Here is a 20865-nt window from a genome sequence, read left to right as displayed (position 1 = left end):
CATCACGTTCCAAGCAGGAAGTACCTGCTGGCTCCAAGAAGCCAAAATCCCATAGATGCTTCTATTAAGAAATAAGCAGCTATTGCTCAGTCAGTATGATTTACATTCTTGCTCTGATACCCTTTTTTTTTTTTTTACATGTTCTTGCTAATTTTTTTTTCTTCTTTCTGTAATGCAACCTATTATAAAACTGACCGATCAGATGCCGCACTGACTTTATATGAGACCTGGAAAGAGAGAGTATGATGTCAGTTCTGTTACAGCTTTTTTTTGTCATTCAAGCACCTCCTTGTTGGAGTCAGACATCATCGATAAGCAGTGATTGATCCGATTGCTTCTTACCCTAACCCTAACCCCTTCCACTTTGACGTTGAGGATTGATTGACAGATTCCGCGTAACCCACTTTCAAGTGGTAGGGATGTGGACTTCCGACAAGCTCACACCTAATTGGCAAGAGTGGTTGCCCCTAGAAACGATGACTCAGATCGACTCAGACTAATCACAGCTGACTGATAACGTCTGGTCCCAACGTGGCGGCGTCCATATCGTGGGAAAATGGCGACTGAATTGACTGCATGTGGTTGAAAGAACGATGTTTTCAATGGGTGAAGTTACACTCATTCTCATAACAATCCCAACCGGTGTCAGAGTTTAAGGTTAGCGGAACCTTTTTTTTTTTTTTTCCACGCAAACTTACCCATCACCTCCATTCCTCCAACTGGTCCAGATTTCAAGTTAGATGCAACACAAGCCGGTTGGTTTGCTGCAGTAACAAACAACAACAGAAGTTTCCTGGTGGGACATTTTTCCACATATTAACAACTAATTGTACAGTAAATCTCATTTAAAAAACAGTTTGCAACCCTCCCGGTTGTGCAAATCTATCTTTTCAGTTTCCTCGTAATTATTTTACATCTGTTTTCTCTGGCCTTTGGTATTTCTCCTCCGATGCCTGCAGCAATGCTTGTTTGCAAGCGCCTTGTTTGTCACCTATAATGCTCTTTAGTGGGATTTAAGTCTTCTGCAGAAAAAGGCTTTAGCAGCCAGTGATGGTAATTAAATGCGACAAAGCACGGCCTCCTGACCATTCAGACTTGAGGGAGAGAAAGAGACCTGTACAGCTTCAAAGCATGACACAAATATACCACTTGGGTTGCAAAACGCAGCCTGGAAATGATAACGTCTCATCTGAAATTTAATTAGGAGCCACTGATGGGCACCAGGGATATAGGAAGTGCTTATTCGCCCTTCGTAGGAGCCTAATGAAATCTGTAGTTTCATAATAACGCAGCAATACTGGCTGCCGGCAAAAATAATAATTAAAAAAATAGAAAAGGAGAAAAAAAAAGACAAATTACTGTCTTTGCTTCAGATTAATTTAATTAACAGTCAAATACTTTGATATTTCAATCCTGACATATTGCATTATCTGATCAGGTGATGGTGCGGAGCTTCATCTCACCTCCACCGCTGCGCCATTAGATGATCAACAGGTCCCTGCGCTCCTCTCCTCACCACAGACCGCGCGCCTCCGTCCCCCCAGGAGGAAATGATGCCTTCACCAGCGTGAGGAACGCCACACACACACATAAATATACACACACACTCTAGTGTTTCTAGGGGAATACAGCTGGAAAGGGGACGTGCGAGCACTTTTTTCCACCTCTCCGCTTTATTTCCAAACGTTATGTCCGCGCGGCTTGAGAGCGCACCGTGCCAGTGCGCATGAACCCACACACCTCCCCTCCCTCTGATCTTCAAAGTGCTCATCCCTGAGGGGCTGAGGGATCTGTCCATTCTAGAACCACACACACCCACATGTCGACAAACCTATTTTCTACACATTCTCTCATTGATTTAACCATTTCGGGGGGCCCTTTCATTTAAAAATATTTGTAAATCTAATGGGATCATGGAGCAGCAGCAGGTCCGGCTTCCAGTCATTTCTGCTGCTGGGAAACTGCTGTCACAAACTGTGGGTTGACTAAAGTTTGGTGTTAGGGGCAAAAAAAAAAAAAAAAAAAAAAAAAAAAAGAAGAGAGGGGGGGGGGGGGGGGGGCACAAATGCATAAGTCATGAGGGACAACAAAAAACCGGAGCTGCAGTTCTGGTTATGATGCTGGAAATGCGCGCCGCCTCTGCGCGCCTTCCCTCGGCAGGTGGAGCCATAGGTCCAGACATTTGGACAAAAGGAGAGGTCCAGTTCCACGTTTCCCCCCCCTCCACTCCATCTCTTTCTCTTCCTGCACCCCCCCCCCCCCCAAAAAAAAAAAAGGCAGGAATCATTGCCCCCTGTGCACCCCCATCCCCTCCACCTCCTCCACCCATCCCATCGCCGGAGCTTCGCTCTGATCAACGGAGCGTTCACCGGCGCCTCCAAATTGGTTTGTCATTTCTGACCCCGGCTCTTTGCGCGCGCGTGTGGACACCCCCCCCCCCCCCCCCACACACACACACACACACCACCACCACCACCACCACCCCAGGACAGCCTGATATAAAGAACATACAGGCAGGAGTCGACAAGCATACAGTCAGAGGCAGGAAGGAAAGAAGGGGAGGGAGGACAGACAGACGAATAGAGAGGGAGAGAAAGATCCGCCTCTGTCCTCCTCCAAGCACTCGCTGCGCGCTGAGCGAGCCCGAACCGACGCGGCGATTCCTCCTCTTCCTCCTCCTCCTCCTGCTTCTCCTTCTGTGTGATCGGGATACCAAAACACGCAGCGGCTGGTTTATTCATGCCCCCCAGCTCTATCCCCCTTCCATGAAGGTCTGTCATTGTAGCAGCCAAAAAAGAATTCACGAGAGTTGAAGAACCATCGACCGAAGGAAGATTTTTCTTTTCTTTTTTTTTCTTCTTCTTATTTTTGGTGCGTTTTTGCGCCGCGGTGACTGGATGAACGCGCGCAGGAAAAGGTTATTCCTGACTCCTCTGCGCTAGATGTGTGCATCTATGTACCCCTTGCGCCTGGCGACACGGTAAGGACCCCGCTTGGATTTCATTTGTTTATTCAGTGTAATTTACAGCCACAGACACGCACAAAAAATAAAAAAAATCCTCCTGGCTGCGTGTCACAGCGCGTGCCTGCGTGACAGAGATGCTCTGAAAGCTGCGTGGCGGCGCTGACTTTGCCTGATGCCCATGGGAATGTGGCCTGCGAAATATTTCTCTAAAGGGATAACAATAATAATACTAATAATAATAAAAAAAAGGACCACTGCAATCCAGCCTCATGGATGTATGGGCTTCACGCGGAAGATGCTCCAGCGCGCCTGCATGCATGGGCGTCGCTCCGGATGGGAGATGTTGCCATAAGGTGAAGTAACAGGCAAATTGCCTCTCCAATCAATGCAATCGGACTGGCATGGCGCGCGCTCTCGCACCCCTCACATTTGATTCTCTTCATTTATTTATTTATGTGTTTGCAGCGTCTATCTGCTGCAGGCTGCAGTGACAAATCACATGGTTTGGTTTGATGGATGACAGATCAGCTCTCTCTTTTTTTTTTCTTTTCATTTTCTTACCCCCCCCCCTCCTTCTCTTTTTTTATTTTTTTATTTTCTGCGGCTGTCATTGGAGTATGCAGGAATCCATGTGAATCTGGAGGGGAAAAGCAGCATCCAGCAGCAGGACAGTGCACCTTTTAGGATCCGTCAATCACGCACATACAAGATTAAAGGCCCCTGGCTTTTATTTACAGTCAAAAAATTAAAAAAAAAAAAGCTTCTTGGGTTGCAGATGACCTTGTGAAGCAGAAAAAGAAGTACCAAATCAGATGAAACGAGCAGGAAATGGGCTAATGATTGTCTAAATTCACACTAATTGTTGGCCACATGTTTAAACAATGGAGTGCCTCACAAATAATTACAGATATTGTGCAATTAAAGTGTTTGGGTTTTTTTCCTTCCCCCCCAGCATTCATCCTGCTGATGGTGTCTGTGCTTGGGCCACTTGAATGAAGGCACAGACACCGTCTCACAACAAACATTCAGTGTGCAAACTCCTGTGTGTCTGTGCGTGTTGATCTCGGTGGGCGGATGGCGGCAGCGGCGGCGGCGGCACCGGGTCGCCTATGCCGGCTGGAAGGTTGTTGCTGCAGGGATCCACAGAGCAAGGGGTCGGTTCTGGCGTTAAACTGTCCATGCTGCTCCAGAGGAAACATATTGCAAAAGGTTGGCTGCCATTTTAGCCACATTTGTGGAAAATTGAGGCTCGTCTTCAAGGTCACTTGGGCATTTGTGGCTGAGCATCAACAACTTTAGTGTTTCTTGCTCGTGCAAACATGGAGTCAGTGAGGATTGTTGTGTTTTCCGGTCCTGATTGGGGTTTATTTTGTGCAAAGTAACACCAGCTGCAGTCAAAACTCTTAGTTTTTTTTTTTTTTTTTTTGACAGAGTGAAGTAACTTCTCAAAAGTGACCCACAGAATGTTTGTCAGGCTTCACGCCGTTAATGATAGACGGCTGAAACCCGTTATGCGACGTGTCTGCAAACCCAGACGTCTATTTAATGCACAAAAGCAAAAAAAAAAAAAAGATTCTGCGTCTTCCTTTAATTAGCTCACCACTTCCTTTTTTGTTTCCCATTCCGAAAGCGAGACAAACATCTTTTGCTGTGGGATAACATAAAAATAAATAACTGGGCGTGAGTCATTGTGGCTGTGCTGATTTGAATTGTTTTGCTTGGATGGAGGCCTCACTCGGAGCGCCCTCATGCTAACAGGATTCTGGGAAAGTCTCTTAACCCGCTAATGAAAGGATCTTTTTGTGTCAACGGGGGCCCACCTCCAACCCATCTCCTGTGAACGTCCAAAGCTCACGGGGAAAATTTCAATCTCGCCGGAGATCAGATCACTGAAGACAAGCGGGAGGATAATCAGATTAGTTACAGCTGGCTGTTAGAAAGTCCGACTTCAGGTTTGGTGCAATTTTGTGCAAACACAGAAGCAGGCCCAGATTTGGCCAGCCCCTTATGGGGTGCCGGTAGAATGTGCTGAGAGTTGGTGGTGCACCTAAAAAAGCATAGAAAACCATGCTATCATCATATCAGTTCATCTAGCCACAAACTGATCTTCTCCTTTGATCTATTTGACATGTTTTGTAAGTTTTATGTTGAATGCTCTTCCTGAAACTATCCTCAACGTTTACCCGGCTAGGGACAGGCACAAGCAGGACACTCACTGGCTTGTGTCTTGTTGAGGCTCCATTTATCTTTTTTTTTTTTTTTTTTGGTCTGTCTTTTAATCCATCTGTCGTCGATCCTTGTGTGTTTTTTTTACTCGATTCGTTACATTTGTTGTGTTTTTGTCAATTTATTTGACTTTTGGCTCTTTGTGAGGGTTTTTTTTTTGGTTGTAATTTTTATTTTTTGTAGTTGGATTTTTTGCGAGTCATCATATTTAAAGTGGGACATTGCCCTCCTCTTGCCCATGTCTATATACGGCCATGCACAGAACCATGGTGTTATTTTTTTTTTTTTCTTTTTAGATCACTTTCATAAAGAATCGTCCGTTTCTTTTGGTAAAATCGGTAATATTTCCATACTGCAGGTACCTGTTGGGGTATCTCAAAGTTTCTAAAATCTTGATTAAGAGCATAACACATTTGACGCCACAAAAGTTTTCTTTTCCATTATCCGTTTGAATACAGTGGCTGGTGCAAGTTCACACATTCCGGATGCCATTCATCTTCCTCCCTTCCAGGCTTCCGTAGTCCCCCATTTCTGTTCTTTCAAACGCATTACAGGGCTGCTAGTTGCAGGAAAAAAAGTTGATGTTGCTCCACAGTTGCATCCTCCAAATACTGTGGAAAATGTGGTTGCAGATTGAAATTTCTGTCCTGTTTTCCATCTGATTCTGCTCCAGGACAACAGTAAATGAATGTTTTGTGTTGGAACATGACTTCCTTTATACCAGAGGATACATCTTTGCTATATGGTGGGTTTTGGATGAGGTTCTAGAAGACGTTCTTTAGAAATGTCCTTCTTTTTCTTCTGTATTCCTACACTGTTACGTCCCTCTTCAGGGAGGAGGGAGAAAATAGGTAACAGAAAGAAAAACTAACCGGGCGGGCTTAGGTTGACCACACACGTTTATTCGGGTGCCAGGTGGCAGGTGTTGCAGCGTAAAAATCAAGGACACTAACCAACCAAAGACTGAAATGATGAATTAACGTAAACTCTATAGTAAGCAAAAAATATTCACGAGGTTCAATTTAACAAAAGGACAAAGCCAGAACAAAGAAAAGAGAGGGAAACCAGAGGCTTTCACGGGCTGAGGCCGGACAGGACGGACGGACGGACGGACAGCAGCGGCGGCGGCGGCGGCAGGCTGAAGAGTGAATTCCTCTCAGGAATTCAGCTGCCACTGGAGCAGAGGATCCTGGGAGCTTTTAAGCTTCCCTCCCAGCCAGGTGATTGGTGGAGGGTGGCAGCCTCAATCATCTCTGCAGGGGGGGTGGGCGGAGTCAGCAGGTGTTGAGGAAGAAGTCTGCAGGGGCTAAAAGTCAAGCACAAGTGTGTAAACACACACACACACAACACATGCAGTAACAAACACCAAGACAGTTTTTTTTTTGCTGCAAATACTAAAAATATTTTCTTTGGTTTGGTTTGTTTTCACACACCAACCCGAGTAGACAAAAGTGACCCCAAAAAAAGTCCCCCAGTTCCATCAGCTGCTCATTTGGGGGCGCTATAGTCTGAATCGACCTCTGACCTAGAGGGCCATAAAAGATCAAAGAAGAAAACTGCCTCGTTTTGCCTCATGTTTGTTGCCTTTTAAGACATTTTCTGTCTTTATTTTGACCGCGGTCCTGCAGATTTGCTTTGGGAGCTGTTCATTCACATCTTGACCATGCATGGCGTCATGGTAACTACCACTTTTTGTTTCTGAATGAAACTTTGACCCTGGTTTCAGGTGGAGTTCCCATCAGCTCTCACATTAACTGAGCAAAGCAGAGCATCTTACCTGAACTCAACAGCTCAGTGTGAAAACGCTTTTGGTGTCCAGTGGGGTGGGCTTACGGTAGACCTTTTCCAGGTTTGAAATGTTCCAGGTCGTGATTGGTTGCTGTTCTGGTGGCTATAGCTTGTTGGTTATTTAGGGGTTGTTGATTTGTGATGAAGGTTTAGCTTAATCAGCATTTGCTAAACCACTGGATGTGAATGTCAGGATCTTTACCCTGGTAAACCCACGGAATGAAATTGTCCCACTGTGGGGTTTTTTGTGTTAAATTTTTTTATTTGCTTGTTTATTTATTTGGCCACTCTAAATTGCTGCTACCCAAAATGTGGTATTTTTAAATGTAATTTAATTTAATTTAATTTAATTTTGACAACTCTAATCGCTCCTACCCAAAATGAAGTATTTTAGCATTTTGTTTTATTTTTATTATTTTTTTATTTTGCCAATCTTTAGTGCTGTTACCCAAAATGTGGTATTTTTACATGTAACATATTTTATTTTATTTTATTTTGACAACCTTAATTGCCACTACTGCCACTACACCACTATGCAGTATTTTGGCTTTTTTTTTCTTTTTCTTTCTTTGGCCAATCTTTCTTGCTGTTACACAAAATGAACAACCACAAATAAAATAAAATGAATTAATCAAAAAATAGTGACATTAACTTCAAAAGCCCAGAAGAAAATGGTTCTTTGATCCTTAATTTTAAAGATGATAACTTTCATTTTGATAGATGTGGTGAATTCTTCGCAGAACAAAAAACATTTTAAGAACCTACATTTTTCTTGGCCTTCCAGTTTCTTATTCCATAAACGTATGTAGAGTGAGGGTAAACCCTAATGTCAGAGAATTGTAGAGATAAACTGGAAACGTTTTCCTCTCAGAGGCAACAGACCGGTGAATATAAATGATCTGCCACTCTTTTGACCTATAAGTTGAGGGGGGGGGGGGGGGTCTTTAAAGCCTTGGCAAAAGTTTATTTAATTAAAAATAAACAAAGGTGCTTACTTTATAAAAGAAGACAACTTTTAAAATTCGCCTCATCCACATTCCAAAGCTCATCTTCCAGCGCTGGATGACATCTCTCTTCCGTTTTGAAATAACGAGCCCTGATTCATGGCTGAAAGAAGCCGGTCATGTGTTAACACATCCCTCCTCCTACCCTTGCCCTCCTTCAAAGAATCAGCCAGACTTTCTCCACTGTTGACTTGAGCTGTCAGCTCAGCCCTCCTGTCTTCATGTGTAATACTCGTGTCCGATATCATTCAGCTCTATTAGTGTCTGACCATGCGGCAGGAGTGTGCAGTTACTTAATTATGCCCGGAAAGGCAGCAGAAGACGTTCAACCGTCAGGTCTCAGGGTATTCACTGATTCGGTACTCATGTGATTTCGATTAAAACTGCCCTCCAGAGAAAGATGCTCCACTTTTTTTCTAAATGCTGGTCTATTGAAGCCTCTTTTTTTTGGCCGTTAAAATACCTCCAAAATGTTGTTTTCTTATGTTGTTGTCTACTAAACGCTAAAGGTCAAAGAGAACCCACTGCAGCGGTCCTTTAATATTGTAGAGGTTCATTTTAATCATCCTAGACATTAGTAATTAGATTAGAACCCAAAGTCACAGATGCTATTAAAAATAAAAATCTTTTGAGTGATACTTATTATAAAGTTTTTACCTCAATGAGTTAAAAATATTTTCTGCATTTAGACTTTTACTGAATGCACACAAGTCAATAATAACAAAAATAATGTTGTAATGAAAATGACCTTTTTATATGGAGAATTTTATAGCTAATGCAAAAAATAAATTCCGGACACCTCTAAGAAATTATAAATCCATTTAAAAAAGAAAAAAAATGAGCTGTTGACATTGTGAACAAACCACTGTAACGTATTAAAATGCGTCTAAAAAAAACAAAATATAGGGCAAATTTACTGTTAGTCTAACCCTTAAATGTAACTGAAGCAGATGGAACTGGACAAATCAATGAATAATGTACGTTTTTTCCTTCTGCATTGATATTTTTAAGGAAAAAGAACACACTCATTTCTACATTATTTTATTTCTTTAACTTCATTAGCTCACTTTGACTTAAGTGAACCCAAAATGCCTAAAAGGGTTCATAAATCTGTTTAAAAAAAGATGGAGAAAAATTGAAAATATACTAAATAGTTCATGTTCATGTCAGCAAACCTGATTCTTTATTGAGCATGAAAAAGTTTTTTAGTAGGAAAAAACTTTCTGTAAACTGAATTATGGTTAGGTCAAAAAAAGGCCTAACCATAAAAAGGCAACCACATCAAAAAGAGAATTCTGGTCCATAACATGGAAAATCATCACTCAAAGCCACGTTTGAACATTTCTATAAAGTTTGTCTTCTAAGCAACATATCATGCATGAAGGGTGAAGGACTTGATCGGACCATAACTACATGGAAAATTAGATCATTATTTAGCAGATATCTGTCCGTTGACCGTCAGGAAACATGCTGTGCCTGTGGCCGTGGTGGCAGAAATTAGCAGGTTGTGGATTTCATTCCAGGTTCAGCCACAGTGTCGCATCAGGAGGGGGATCCGGTGTGAAACCTCTGCCAAATGACCGTGCAAATTGCTTCACTGTGGTGACCTCTTTTATGGAAATCAGCCCAAAATTAAAAAGGAAAAAAGACCATTAGGAAATGAGCTGTTTGAAATGCCCCTATGACATTGTTCCCTCATGTTTTTCCTTTTTTTCTTTTCTGAAGCTTCAATTCTGGTCAAAAGGATCAGTTCTAATTTTACTGGTTCAGGTAAGCGGCTGTGACCTTAATCATTAGATAAGTTTGAAAGGTGTCCAGTTATCGTTTCACTTTGCAGGTTTACTTAAAATGATCTCTGTGGAAGAAAAAACATGAGTAACTATTAAACAGTGCTTTTTAAGTAAATACTACATTTCCATTTTGGAACAAACTAATTAATTGAAACATATAACCCCATAATATATATTATATATATTTTTGATAAGGCACTCTTGGAACCCTTTTTGTTGTTGTAATGACTAATCCAAAATGTCTTATTTATGGATAATTTCTGTTTCAAACAGGTTGGATTTTATTGTAATATGGTAACGTGCAGCACTGCATTGTTTTTTTTTTTACATCAAGTTTGGTACAAGGATCTTGGTACAACATGGTCACAGTTACTTCAGTTTTATCGGGATCAGTTGTTTTTTTTAATCTGTTGCTAACAAGGAACGCTAACGTCTAGCCATGTTGGACTGTGTTTTTTTTTTCACATGTTGCTAACAAAGCTGGGAGTTAGCATAGTCACAGTAGTGTCAGTTTTATCGGCATCGGTCTGTTTTTTTATGTCTTTCAATTGCAAAAAAAGTTTGGAGTTCTTAGTATTATAAATTCACTAACGCGACTAACAAGTAGCTGTGTCGGACAATTTTTTTTTTTTTTTTTTTTTAATGTGTTACCAACAAAGTTGTGAGTTAGCTTAGTCACAGTACAGTTAGTTTTATCGGTAACAATCTGTTTTATTATGTGTTCCAAACAAAGTTGGTAGTTTTTGGTATTGTTAATACCTTAACATGGCTAATGCTTCTAATGTGGCTAACGTGTAGCGTGTCACAAGCAAATTCTAGAGTTACTGTGAACGCAATAAATAACGTCTGACTGAGTGACAGACTTGTCTCTGGTGAATTTTGGTAAATTCGAAAATGGACAATTTGTTGAAAGTGCGCCTTTCAATCCGGTGGGCCCTACAGTGCAGAAAATACATTATATCTTTTGGTTTTTTGCATTATTTCTGCAACCTCACCACTTACTTTATTGCTTAAAAATTCAACATACAAAAAGTGAAGCTGATTAGGTCCAACAATGACCCTGGTTACTTGTGAGAACAACAAAAAAAGAGGCTCTCTTTGCAAAGAATCTCTTTGCACCTTAAGGGAAAAGAGACACGTTTGAATTTAAGTTGAACTTGGATGCTATTGAGTCATGTTGGTACTTGGTATTTTCCACATCCTTTTGCACTCCCTTTAGATAAAAGTTGTTGCTGTTTTTTTAACCTTTGTGCCATCCTAGGCACTTTAACATTGGGAGAGGGGTCATCTGGACCCCACAAGACAGTGGGCTGAATCTTTTTTCTTCAATGATTTGTGATCCATGGATTACATGAAATCCTCTTCACTTTTATCCACCATTGTCATGGTAGAAATAACACGTCAATGTAAGATAGCACAAGGGTTAAGGGGGACTTCCGAAGGTCAGTTTTTTACTAAAAATATACACATTTTGAGGGGGTTACTAACTTTTGCTCATGGCCAAACGTATGGCGTTTCGATGTTGTTAGTTGCCATTTATAGTAGTTCGGATTTGTCTTTCACAAACAGGAAAAAAGTCCTTCCAGTCCAAAAACATTGTTTCTTGTGTGCCCTTCACCTCCTTGTGCGGCACTCAGAGCTGTCACCACTCACCAGAAACACATACACACACACACACACACACACACACACACACACACACATATTTTTAGTGCCAACAAAACCTGTGAATGTGGCAAACTTGAACACCAACAAGTCATGCTTACACGTCGTCCACTCACCCGCCGCTGTGTACCCACCTCAGTGACACTCCTGTGTGTCACTGCAGATGTGAATATGAAATCAGCGCACAAGGCGCGAGTTATTGTGAGAAGCTCTCTCAAAGGCCCGCCAATTATTTTGGTCTCACCAGGAAGGCTTTTACAATAGCCCTCACTCCTCCCCCGTTCTGTCAATTTAAACCCTGTTCGTGTGTGTTTTCCACGTTAAGTCAGTCAGTCTGTTGGCAGGAAATTCTTTGTTGCCCGTTGGTAGACTGTAGAAAGCCAGGGAGGCTGGCTTGTTTAGAGAATGGGCAACATGGAAATGAGTCATACACAATGTGATGCAACGCGGCGGATCAGATTTGAATTATGGGGCAGTGAACAATGAGGTCATGGCAGGGCTGGGGGCATAAATCTCTTCGGTGGCGTGGAAGACAAGACGGCGTTTCTTATCAATGGAGCAAGCTGCAGGGTTTGAAAAAGCTAGCTTGTTCAAGGCCTGACTCTGATGAAGGACCGGGTCAAATAACTTCACTGGCCGAGACTAGAAATGAGAAGCTCTGATTTAATGTCTTCGGAAGTGTCGGCTTCAACTATTACCAAGACGTCAAAAACATTGCAGACTGCACATATTTACATTTGTCCGCCTTTGATATCCCCTATAGTGCATCTGCTTAAATTTTCCTTATCTTTTCCTTCTTCAGCAGATTGTCCACGATCAGCGTCTGCTGTAATGCCATCAGCCCCCCTTAGCCCCTCTTAAATTTCCTGCTTACTGAGCTTTTACTTTAACTGCATTACATACATCTTCCTCCTACTGTTCATCTGCTTCCTTTCAGCATAAACTGGACTGAAAGACATAGCTGTAGGGGTGGTAGGGTGGTGGTGGGGGTCTTTGATGGGACTGGACATTTGACGGTAAATTTGAAAAAATAATTTTGTCATTTATTGTGCGCGCTCGGCGGTACTGCTGTGATCCTGATTGGTATTGAACGGCGTTTTCATTCCAAAGTCTTTGCGAGTCAGAATATGTGCCAGGGAGTATTGATCCGCAGCACCGCTGGTGGGGTTGACGGGTAGGGCTGAAGAAAGTGGAAGACGGTAACGCTTGATGAATCTAAAAACACTGAGGTAGAGGTTAGGGGTATCTCAGTGATCAGTTGCACTGTTTAGTAATTATGATTTTGTACGATAAAAGAAAAAGCTTTGACCTCTGCGTTGATATTGAACCCTCTTTGTTTTAAAGGAATACGATCCAACTAATCAATCAAACTCAAGTCTCCGGCCTCTTTTTGGACATTAAAGACTCTAAAAATCCCATTGTTCAGAGACTTTGAACGCCATACCCTCTTGTTTTACATGAAGTACCATGCCCCTTTGGCGTATATCCGCCCCCATGAATTTGTCCCTAAAGCATCCTTAACATGGTGCTATAAAGTCATTTTACCACCTCTATGTTGTGCAAGCGAGCCTGATAATGTCACGCAAAGACGGATGACTACCACTCTGGCCCGTGGGCCTGCAGCAATAACTTAACGTGGTCCGAGTGTCTTGTTTTCTACAAATGTGGAGCGTTTTGTGCGTTCTCTAGTGTGCTTACATGTGTTTAGAACCCCCTCGACGGAGGTATGATAAATGAGACGGGATCCGTCACAAATGAGAGCGATGCAATCGGTTTGGAGGCAATCATAATATGGAGGAGAGACGAGCCTTTGATGAATGATGTTTAGCTTTAAAAGAAAGAAGAAAAAACACACAATCAAGTGCATATAAGTAATGACTTTAGGGGATTTTTGTGTTTAGCAAGATTAATGTTAATCCTGTTTGATGTGTGCCTCATGTCTGAATGCCTCTGTGCATCCATGTATCGTAATATCTCTCTGTCCAGGGTTGAGTAATGCTGATTGCAGTTCAATGGTTCACACTAGGAGGACAAATAAACATTTTTTGTTTTTTTACACCCTTGTCCCTCATTTATCTCTATGTCTTTCCTTAAAGATTTATATGTTGCCCGCAGAAAAGTCTTTAATTTAACGCCTGGGTATACCACGGACAATATTGCTTCATGTTCTTTATGCTAACAGTGAATTTGAGACTATTGAGGGTGCTGTGGGTTTTTCAAATATGAGATCTCCACCCATATGAGCTTGGTTTGTCCGTAAATCTCCATCTGATGTGTTTAGATGGAGTCTTTCGTTGATGTCATAATTACAGAGGGCAACACTGAAAAAACTGTCATGAAAGCACATCCTAGTCAACCTAATTACACGAGGAAGACTGCTGACTAATAGGTATGATGTGCGACACTGATACAGCCGGCACTTCCCATAATAGAAAGCGCTATTGTTTTGCTGTGGGAAAAGAGCGCAGCATCTCTCGTGTCCTTCTCCTTTTGAGAGAGGAAAAAGATCCAAGAGACAAAACCAAAAAAAAAGAGAAAAGACAAGTCTATTGTTTCTACCATCTGCAGATATAGATCCCTTTGTTTGGCCAAATCCATGGTCACGTTGTACCAGAGACTCTAAAAATTGGACCCAAGGTCTCCTTGTTTGATTTTTAAAGTTGGTTTGGGGAGTGGGTTGAACCACCAAGTGGTTCGCAAACGCAGCTACAACATCACATCACCACACCCCCAGGAGTCGGGTCAAATACAAAAAACACATTTCATGGTATGGTACTCTAGTAAAAACTTAAATTAATTTGACCAAAGGAATACATAAAAATGATGTTTCCTTTGCTTAGCATCATGGGGGTCTTCACACCTGTATTTGATCTGTCAGCCTTTTTTTAAAAGGTAACGAGTAATCACCATGCTTTTCCATGACGCCCCATTTACGCTCCGATCATGAAGGCATCCTTCAAAATCCGATGCAGCAGGAGCAGTTTCTGCTCATGAGCAGTGAGCCATAACACCTGTTGACAGGTACAGAGGTCTCCTTGACAGACAGAGAAAGGGGATGATTGCAGTAATTGCCTTAAAAGGTTGCACAACCAAACATTTAGACGGGTGGTTTTTAATTTGTCCAGGCCTGTTTTCATTAGTTTAGCTTTGAAAAATGATACTTTGGAACAACAATTCAGGAGTTGGCTCTGAATGAGTTGCATTTTGGCACATTTTTTATTTATTTGTTTATTAGTGCTTCTATTAGTTTAGTTATTTAATATGCAGCATTTACTGTGAACCAACAATGTCGTCCATGTATGTGTGTCAACTGCTGCCTGAAAGGCCATAGACCTCCATGAGCTTCACCTAAAAACACTCTCTGGCCAAAAACAATGTGTTTGCATCATTGACTGTATATGAGATTTGGAGTGAGTGACCCCTCCCCCCTCGTGGAAGTACCTGCTGGCTCCAAGAAGCCAAAATCCCATAGACTTCTATAGAGAAATAAACAGCTGTTACTCAGTCATTATGTATATCAGAATAAACATTCTTGCTCTACTTCCTGTTTTTAACAGGTTCTTGCTAATCTTAATTTTTTTCCTGATACTATTTCTTTGTTATAAGTTATTTAAGTTATGAATTGACCAATCAGATACTTCAGTATAAGTGTGTGGTCTCACGTCAAACATTTGATTGACAGATTATCCTAAGCCCACTTTCCGTTGTTAGGTGTGGACTTTCAACAAGCTCTCTCCTGATTGGCCTGAGTGGTTGCCACAGAAATTATGACTCAGACTGATTTAGACCAATCACAGCTTATTGACGTTGTCTGGTTCTAACATGACCATTTAAGCCATTTTCGATAGGTCACGTCACACTTACTCCGTCCAGTTCTCATATACAGTCCAGGAATTGCACCCTTGCTCTGAAAATGGGGGCTGTAAGATTGGCAGAATACCAGGAGGTGTTACAGATTCAGAGAAAATTGAACGACTTGCTAAAACAACACAACAGCAGCTGCACTGGTTTCATCGTCAAATAAAACAATGTTAAAAAAGGTGGTCATTACAGGCATTTCCTGTAAATGCATTCGTTTTTGCGGGGGTCAGATGATTACCATATTTCCTATTATTACGTATTTTACCAGTACATAAGGCACACCGTCAATGACTGGTCTATTTTCAAACTTGTGTCACATATAAGGCGCTTTAGGAGAGACAAACGAGTCAGAGATAAGTCTGTCAGACTTTCTTCATCGCGTTCACAGTAATTCCAAAACTTGTTTGTAAAACGCAAGACGTTAACCACGTTAGCGTATTAACGATACCTTAAATTACCAACCTTGTTTGCAAAATGTAAGAAACATATTGAAACTGCTAAAACCAACTGTCATTACGCTAGCATGAAAAAGAAAAACTGACTGAATCTGTTAAAACAAACATACTGTGACTACGCTAGCATGTAAAAAAACTGACAGAAACTGCTAAAAGAAACAAACTGTGACTAAGCTAACACGGAAAAAAAAACTGACTGAAAGTGATAAAACAAACAAACTGTGACTACACTAGCTTGTAAAAAAACTGACTGAAACTGGTAAAACAATTGTTACTCTAACTATGCAAACACATGAAAAAATATATTTTTGAAATATAGGCAAATTAAATGTTGAAAAGTTTGACAAAAAATTTCACTTCTGTCAAATTTTTTGAATAACCAAAGTTAATTTAAGTATACACAAAACCTCAGATTTTTGGTTTTCTTTTTGTCTTAAGGAGCCTGTATGTCACTCCCTTGAGATATATAATGACTAGAAATTGTTTTACCGCAACATTATAGGGAAACGTTTTTTTTGTTATGTGTTTTTTTTAGCATACACACAATGTGATTCAAAAATAACTAAGGCTAACGTCATAACTCCTCCTTAGCCTTGAACAAGAACACAGTGGTATGCCTCTGATGTGTGCACACATTTCTTTCAGAAACTGCTTTAAAAAATCTTTTTCCCTTTTCTCACTTGCTTATGTAAAACAACCCATCAAAAAAATGAATTCCTAAACACATTCTTAGTCACTCACCTCCTATTTCCTGTTTCTGTTGCACCTCCCAACGTCCTCCTCACTGATCCTCCGTTTTGTTAACTATGATTGTTTTGGCGGGCAGTAACGCAAACGGCCTGTTTTTTCTCCCTGAGAAACAAGGCAGACATGTATAAAGAGTCTGTGTAGGTGGGTAAGTTTGCCACCAACTTCTTTTCCACTAATTCTCCATTGCCATTGGCACTTCTGCACCTTTGATTTGCTCATATACATACATAACATCAATCATTTACATTTATTCTTTAGACACATGAGAAAAAAAGTACAAAGCAGGGCATGGAGCTGTTCTTTTTTGTTTTGTTGTGGGAAGGAATAATGCATTTTAATGAAATATTGCACTGCAGTTGTTGGCAGATGCACATTTTTGAGGTTAGGAAAAGGCTAAATCAATGCTAATGCACTTTCTCGTACCATGCATGTAAATGGATAGTCATGATTTGTCAGTCATTTTTGACCCTGGATTTATGGAATTCACTGCAGGACATCTGATAATGAGTTATAAAGGTGGTGTTTCTAGTAAACTTTTTGAGCATTTAGACGCACTGTTGGGTTGCATATCTATTGCTTTGTTATCCACACACCAGAAATGTTCCCACCCTATGCTTTGACCCATTTTTTTGCCTTTGTGTCGGCGCCTTGGCTTTAGGACGAGCATGTATAACAAAACGACTCCACAGCACAAAAAAGTGGGCGGATTGGAGAGCCGGCCTCAAACAGGACTGCAGCGTGTTCAATTAATTGACAACTAATCTAATTCACTCCAACAAATCCTAATCAATGATCAGTTTGTAGTCAATGATTTGATAACATCCCTGATCTGAACTGCTCTAATCATGTGTTTTAAGTAAAGACTATAAATAGATGGAGCAAAGTTGGTGATGACATCATCTGTTTCCCAGCATTTTGCTTATTTAGGCTGTGTCCAAATTCTCTCACTACCACACAAAAGACTATGGCTGAATCCAAATTGCTTACTTAGCCCTGTTGCTTCTCCATATGGATACAGTCACAAATAAGACTGCTACGGGGAATCGCCGCCCAATTTTTTGAGAATCGTTGGTGTGGTCGTGAGAATAGACGGTGGCGGTCAGGTGTCAATCAGTCAGGCGGGGATGAAATCGGGGCGGCCACAGGGTCGTGGTTGCTCTGATTTGACGATAAGCAAGTGTATTTCGACGGCAGCCGTCCATATCAAGTGCCACCAGGCACCTGGTAGCCCGGGGGTATATAAAAAGCGGGCCATTCTGCCTGTCACTGGACTACCTTTGGGCAACCTCGAAATCTGCGCATGCGTCTACTGACCATGTCCATTTTTACAGAAAAATCGTCTGACATTGAGCAAACCGATCGTATATTCCGGGAAATAAAGACCTGATCTCTACGGACAAATCGCTTTCCGGATGAAAGAAAAATGTCTGAAATCGGAGAATTTTCGCTGTATTTTCTATATTCCGTGGATCGCTTTCTCTATTGGCGCGGCTATCTTGTCTTCGTCTTCCCGGCCTAATTGACCAATGACGGGACGTTTTAGTTGCTTTCGGATGAGAAATGAACTTTCTCTCTGAACTGATGCTTTATTTAACCCATCGGGACCATCAGCAGATATATATATCGCCGAATCTTGACTGCAGCGGTGGTGCTGCGCAAGGTGGACTGTATGTTGCGTGACGCGCGATGCGCCGCATTACGTAACATACAGTCCGCTTTTTGTGAGTTTTTCTTGATCTGACTGCAGAATAACCGACCACATTGATCAAAACTGAAACATTTGAATACATTTCTCTATCTAATTTTTTGTATTTCCTAATTACCATAATTTAGTTCAGTTTTGCTCAAAAACATTATTGACATCAATTATAAGTATTTGGTGGTTTGACCCACACTCCCTTAAAAAAAGTATGTTTACAATGTTTAATTTTGTTTGTATGTTTGTTTTGATATTTCCCAGATTACTAAGTATTGGTGTTAAAGAATTGATGTATTATGTCATAGAAAGATAGTTTAAAGCAGATCCCATATTTTGATGTAATTATAGTTTAAGAAAACAGTATTTCTATGGCAGAAATCGTTCAAATAATTGAGGTACTTGCATAGAATATCATAGTTACTGGTGTTCTTTTTGCCATTTGGGGCTTTGATGTTACTATATTCTAACAATTGTATGTTTTGCAGCTTTTAGGAAAAGCTTAGATTGTAGGATTGTGTTACTTTTTGCAATTATAGAAATTCTTTTTTAGGACCAGCAAGTCCTTAATGCCAAGTCAAACTAGGGGTTTGAATGACAAATCATGATGCTCCAATTAGTCTTAGTTTCTTGATTAAGAAGTGAATAACTAGCTGCCAGAATCACCAGAATTCATCCAAAACAATGTATTTTTCCAAAATTTTGCTCCGCGCCCGCCATATTGCTCAAAGAAAAGTTCAGGTTTTTTTCCATGACTGACTTTCATCACTGATACCTACTTTTACCACGCTCACGTGAAAAAATGCGTTTATCCTCTGCAGCATAACGCGATGCGGGAGACCCTACGGGCAGAGGGATGTGCAGCCCTAAGTCACTACGGCTCCTCCTTCAAAAAGCCCTTTCAGACGCCACTACAGCTTCAAATGCCCCTACAATTAGGGCAATTCTGATTCAGCCTATGTAGTACAAGACTATCTAGAGCCCTGGATTTTAATGCAAGTGGAAAACAAGCTCACCAATTTTATTTTCAAACCCTATATATGACGTCACGCATAAAAACCAAATAAATATGAACATTTTACAAAGACTTTTAATGAATCCATTGTATTGTGATGATGCCAACTAGGAGGATTCCTACAAACTAAACTCACACACAGGTTTTCAAATGTTGAATCGTTCAAGTGCAATGCATTGTTGTTAATATTCCCCAATCTGGTTTTTTCATCACATATTTCCAAATTGGGTATACGGGTTGAGAGTTGTTGGAACACACATACACACACACACACACACACACACGTCTTGGGGTTATCCCTTCTTTTTACTTATATTTTTTAATTTAAAGAGGAATTAAGGGAGCACCTGCACCATCAAACCTGAAAGTGTACATCGAGGTGTTGGGTGTAAAAAGATGCTGCATGCCAGCAGCAGTTGGTCGCGGTCAAAGTGGACTTCTTTTTCCATAAGATTTGCCAGAAAACGGCAGCATGTGCGCTCAAAACGGAAAAAAAATAAAATAAAATAAAACCTGCTTTCACACTGCTTGACCTGTCAGTGGATGCACTCAAAAAAACCGGAGCGCCCTGTCAGCCACAACACAAACAATAGTCCCGAGATTGACCTGTGAGATGCAGCTAGAGTGAGATGGACCACTCGAGAAGAAAAACAAACTAGTTCTTTCCTAAAAAAAAACATCATCTGGACAAGAAAAATACACACCAACGGAAAAGGAAAAAGCTGAGGATAAGAAAAAGAAAAAGTTGACACAAACAACAGAAGACAAGACATCTCAAAGATGAATCACTGCCTCCCTACAAAATAGAAAGTGAGTTGACAATTTTCCTTGTCTCTGGCATTTGACGGTTAAACGTTCCCCCATACAAGCCAGTTATCATGGCATAAAAGTAAAGCTTTTTATGATTTTTTTTTTTTTAGCTATAAACTGCCAGCAAACACAGAGTAAGGCTATTATAGACTTTGATATCCTGGCACTTAAGAGGTCATTATGAGGCGGCACGGACACGTGTGTTGTGCTCGCACACAAGGGCATTGACACGTAAACACTAAACAAGCAATCATAAGCCAAAGGGGCTTATGAGCTGTCTGGTTTTTGTGTTGAAGTGGCTTATGGCTATTCACACAATCTGGAGGAGGCCATTATTCACATGGCACCCCACATTCAGCACATATCACGGCTATTTGTCTCCATTGTGGAAAAAAAGTGACAAGTTCAGCGAGCTTTAAAAAAGCCCCTCCTCCTCCTCCCTCCTTTTTCTCCCCATCTTTCCAGGTCTGGGACGTACCACTGCCACTGAGATGTGAGTCTTCGCCGTTGACTGACCCCTTTGATGAAAAAAAAAAGTGCACGGAGACAGGTAAACACAGTGTTACTGTGTGGTAATTTCCATCTAATTCATGTGTTGTCGTTCAAAAGGTATTCTTATTTACAGCAGGCGAGTGAAAGCCTGAGGGCCTAGCCGCACAAACACACACACACCTGGTGTGCTGTTTTTGCAGACTCTACACTATGCATTACGCTTTTTTAGAAGCCAAATGTGACCTAGCGCTCTCCCCAGAGATCTTCGGGTTCCATCTGTGCCAGGAAGTGCTCTAATTGGCCCGACAAATGTGTCCTCTGAAAGTGCTAATCCAATCTGATTTTTCG

At 41.2% G+C, this 20865-nt stretch overlaps 1 protein-coding gene and 1 long non-coding RNA gene across 14 annotated transcripts in view; one reads left to right on the top strand and one right to left on the bottom strand.

The window, feature by feature from the left end:
- The first annotated feature begins 2525 nt into the window (after positions 1 to 2525).
- The window catches only part of adgrl3.1 (adhesion G protein-coupled receptor L3.1), a 179735-nt gene continuing 161395 nt past the window's right edge, over positions 2526 to 20865 (top strand). For 11 of the 13 annotated variants that reach the window (XM_078943683.1, XM_023956196.2, XM_078943686.1 and 8 more), the window contains exons 1-2: positions 2526 to 2980; positions 20491 to 20575. In XM_078943683.1, coding sequence (XP_078799809.1) covers positions 20549 to 20575 — 27 coding nt within the window. In that variant the 5' untranslated portion in view covers positions 2526 to 2980; positions 20491 to 20548. Of the gene's footprint in view, positions 2981 to 6748; positions 6870 to 20490; positions 20576 to 20865 lie in introns of those variants that run through there. The other 2 variants (XM_078943682.1, XM_078943681.1) reach the window with 2 other exon arrangements.
- LOC110014974 (uncharacterized) overlaps positions 6359 to 20865 on the bottom strand; it is a 28722-nt gene continuing 14215 nt past the window's right edge. The window contains exons 2-3 of the long non-coding RNA XR_013654430.1: positions 16496 to 16606; positions 6359 to 6497 (exon numbers count right to left, since the gene is read on the bottom strand). This is a non-coding gene — a long non-coding RNA (uncharacterized LOC110014974). The remainder of the gene's footprint in view (positions 6498 to 16495; positions 16607 to 20865) is intronic.

Source organism: Oryzias latipes (assembly GCF_053564925.1).
Source record: "Oryzias latipes strain Hd-rR chromosome 1 unlocalized genomic scaffold, Olatipes_Hd-rR_3.1 chr1_Y".
NCBI classification, from domain to species: Eukaryota; Metazoa; Chordata; class Actinopteri; order Beloniformes; family Adrianichthyidae; genus Oryzias; species Oryzias latipes.
The sequence above is the reverse complement of the archived record's forward strand: the minus strand, read 5'-3'. Positions and strand labels throughout refer to the sequence as shown.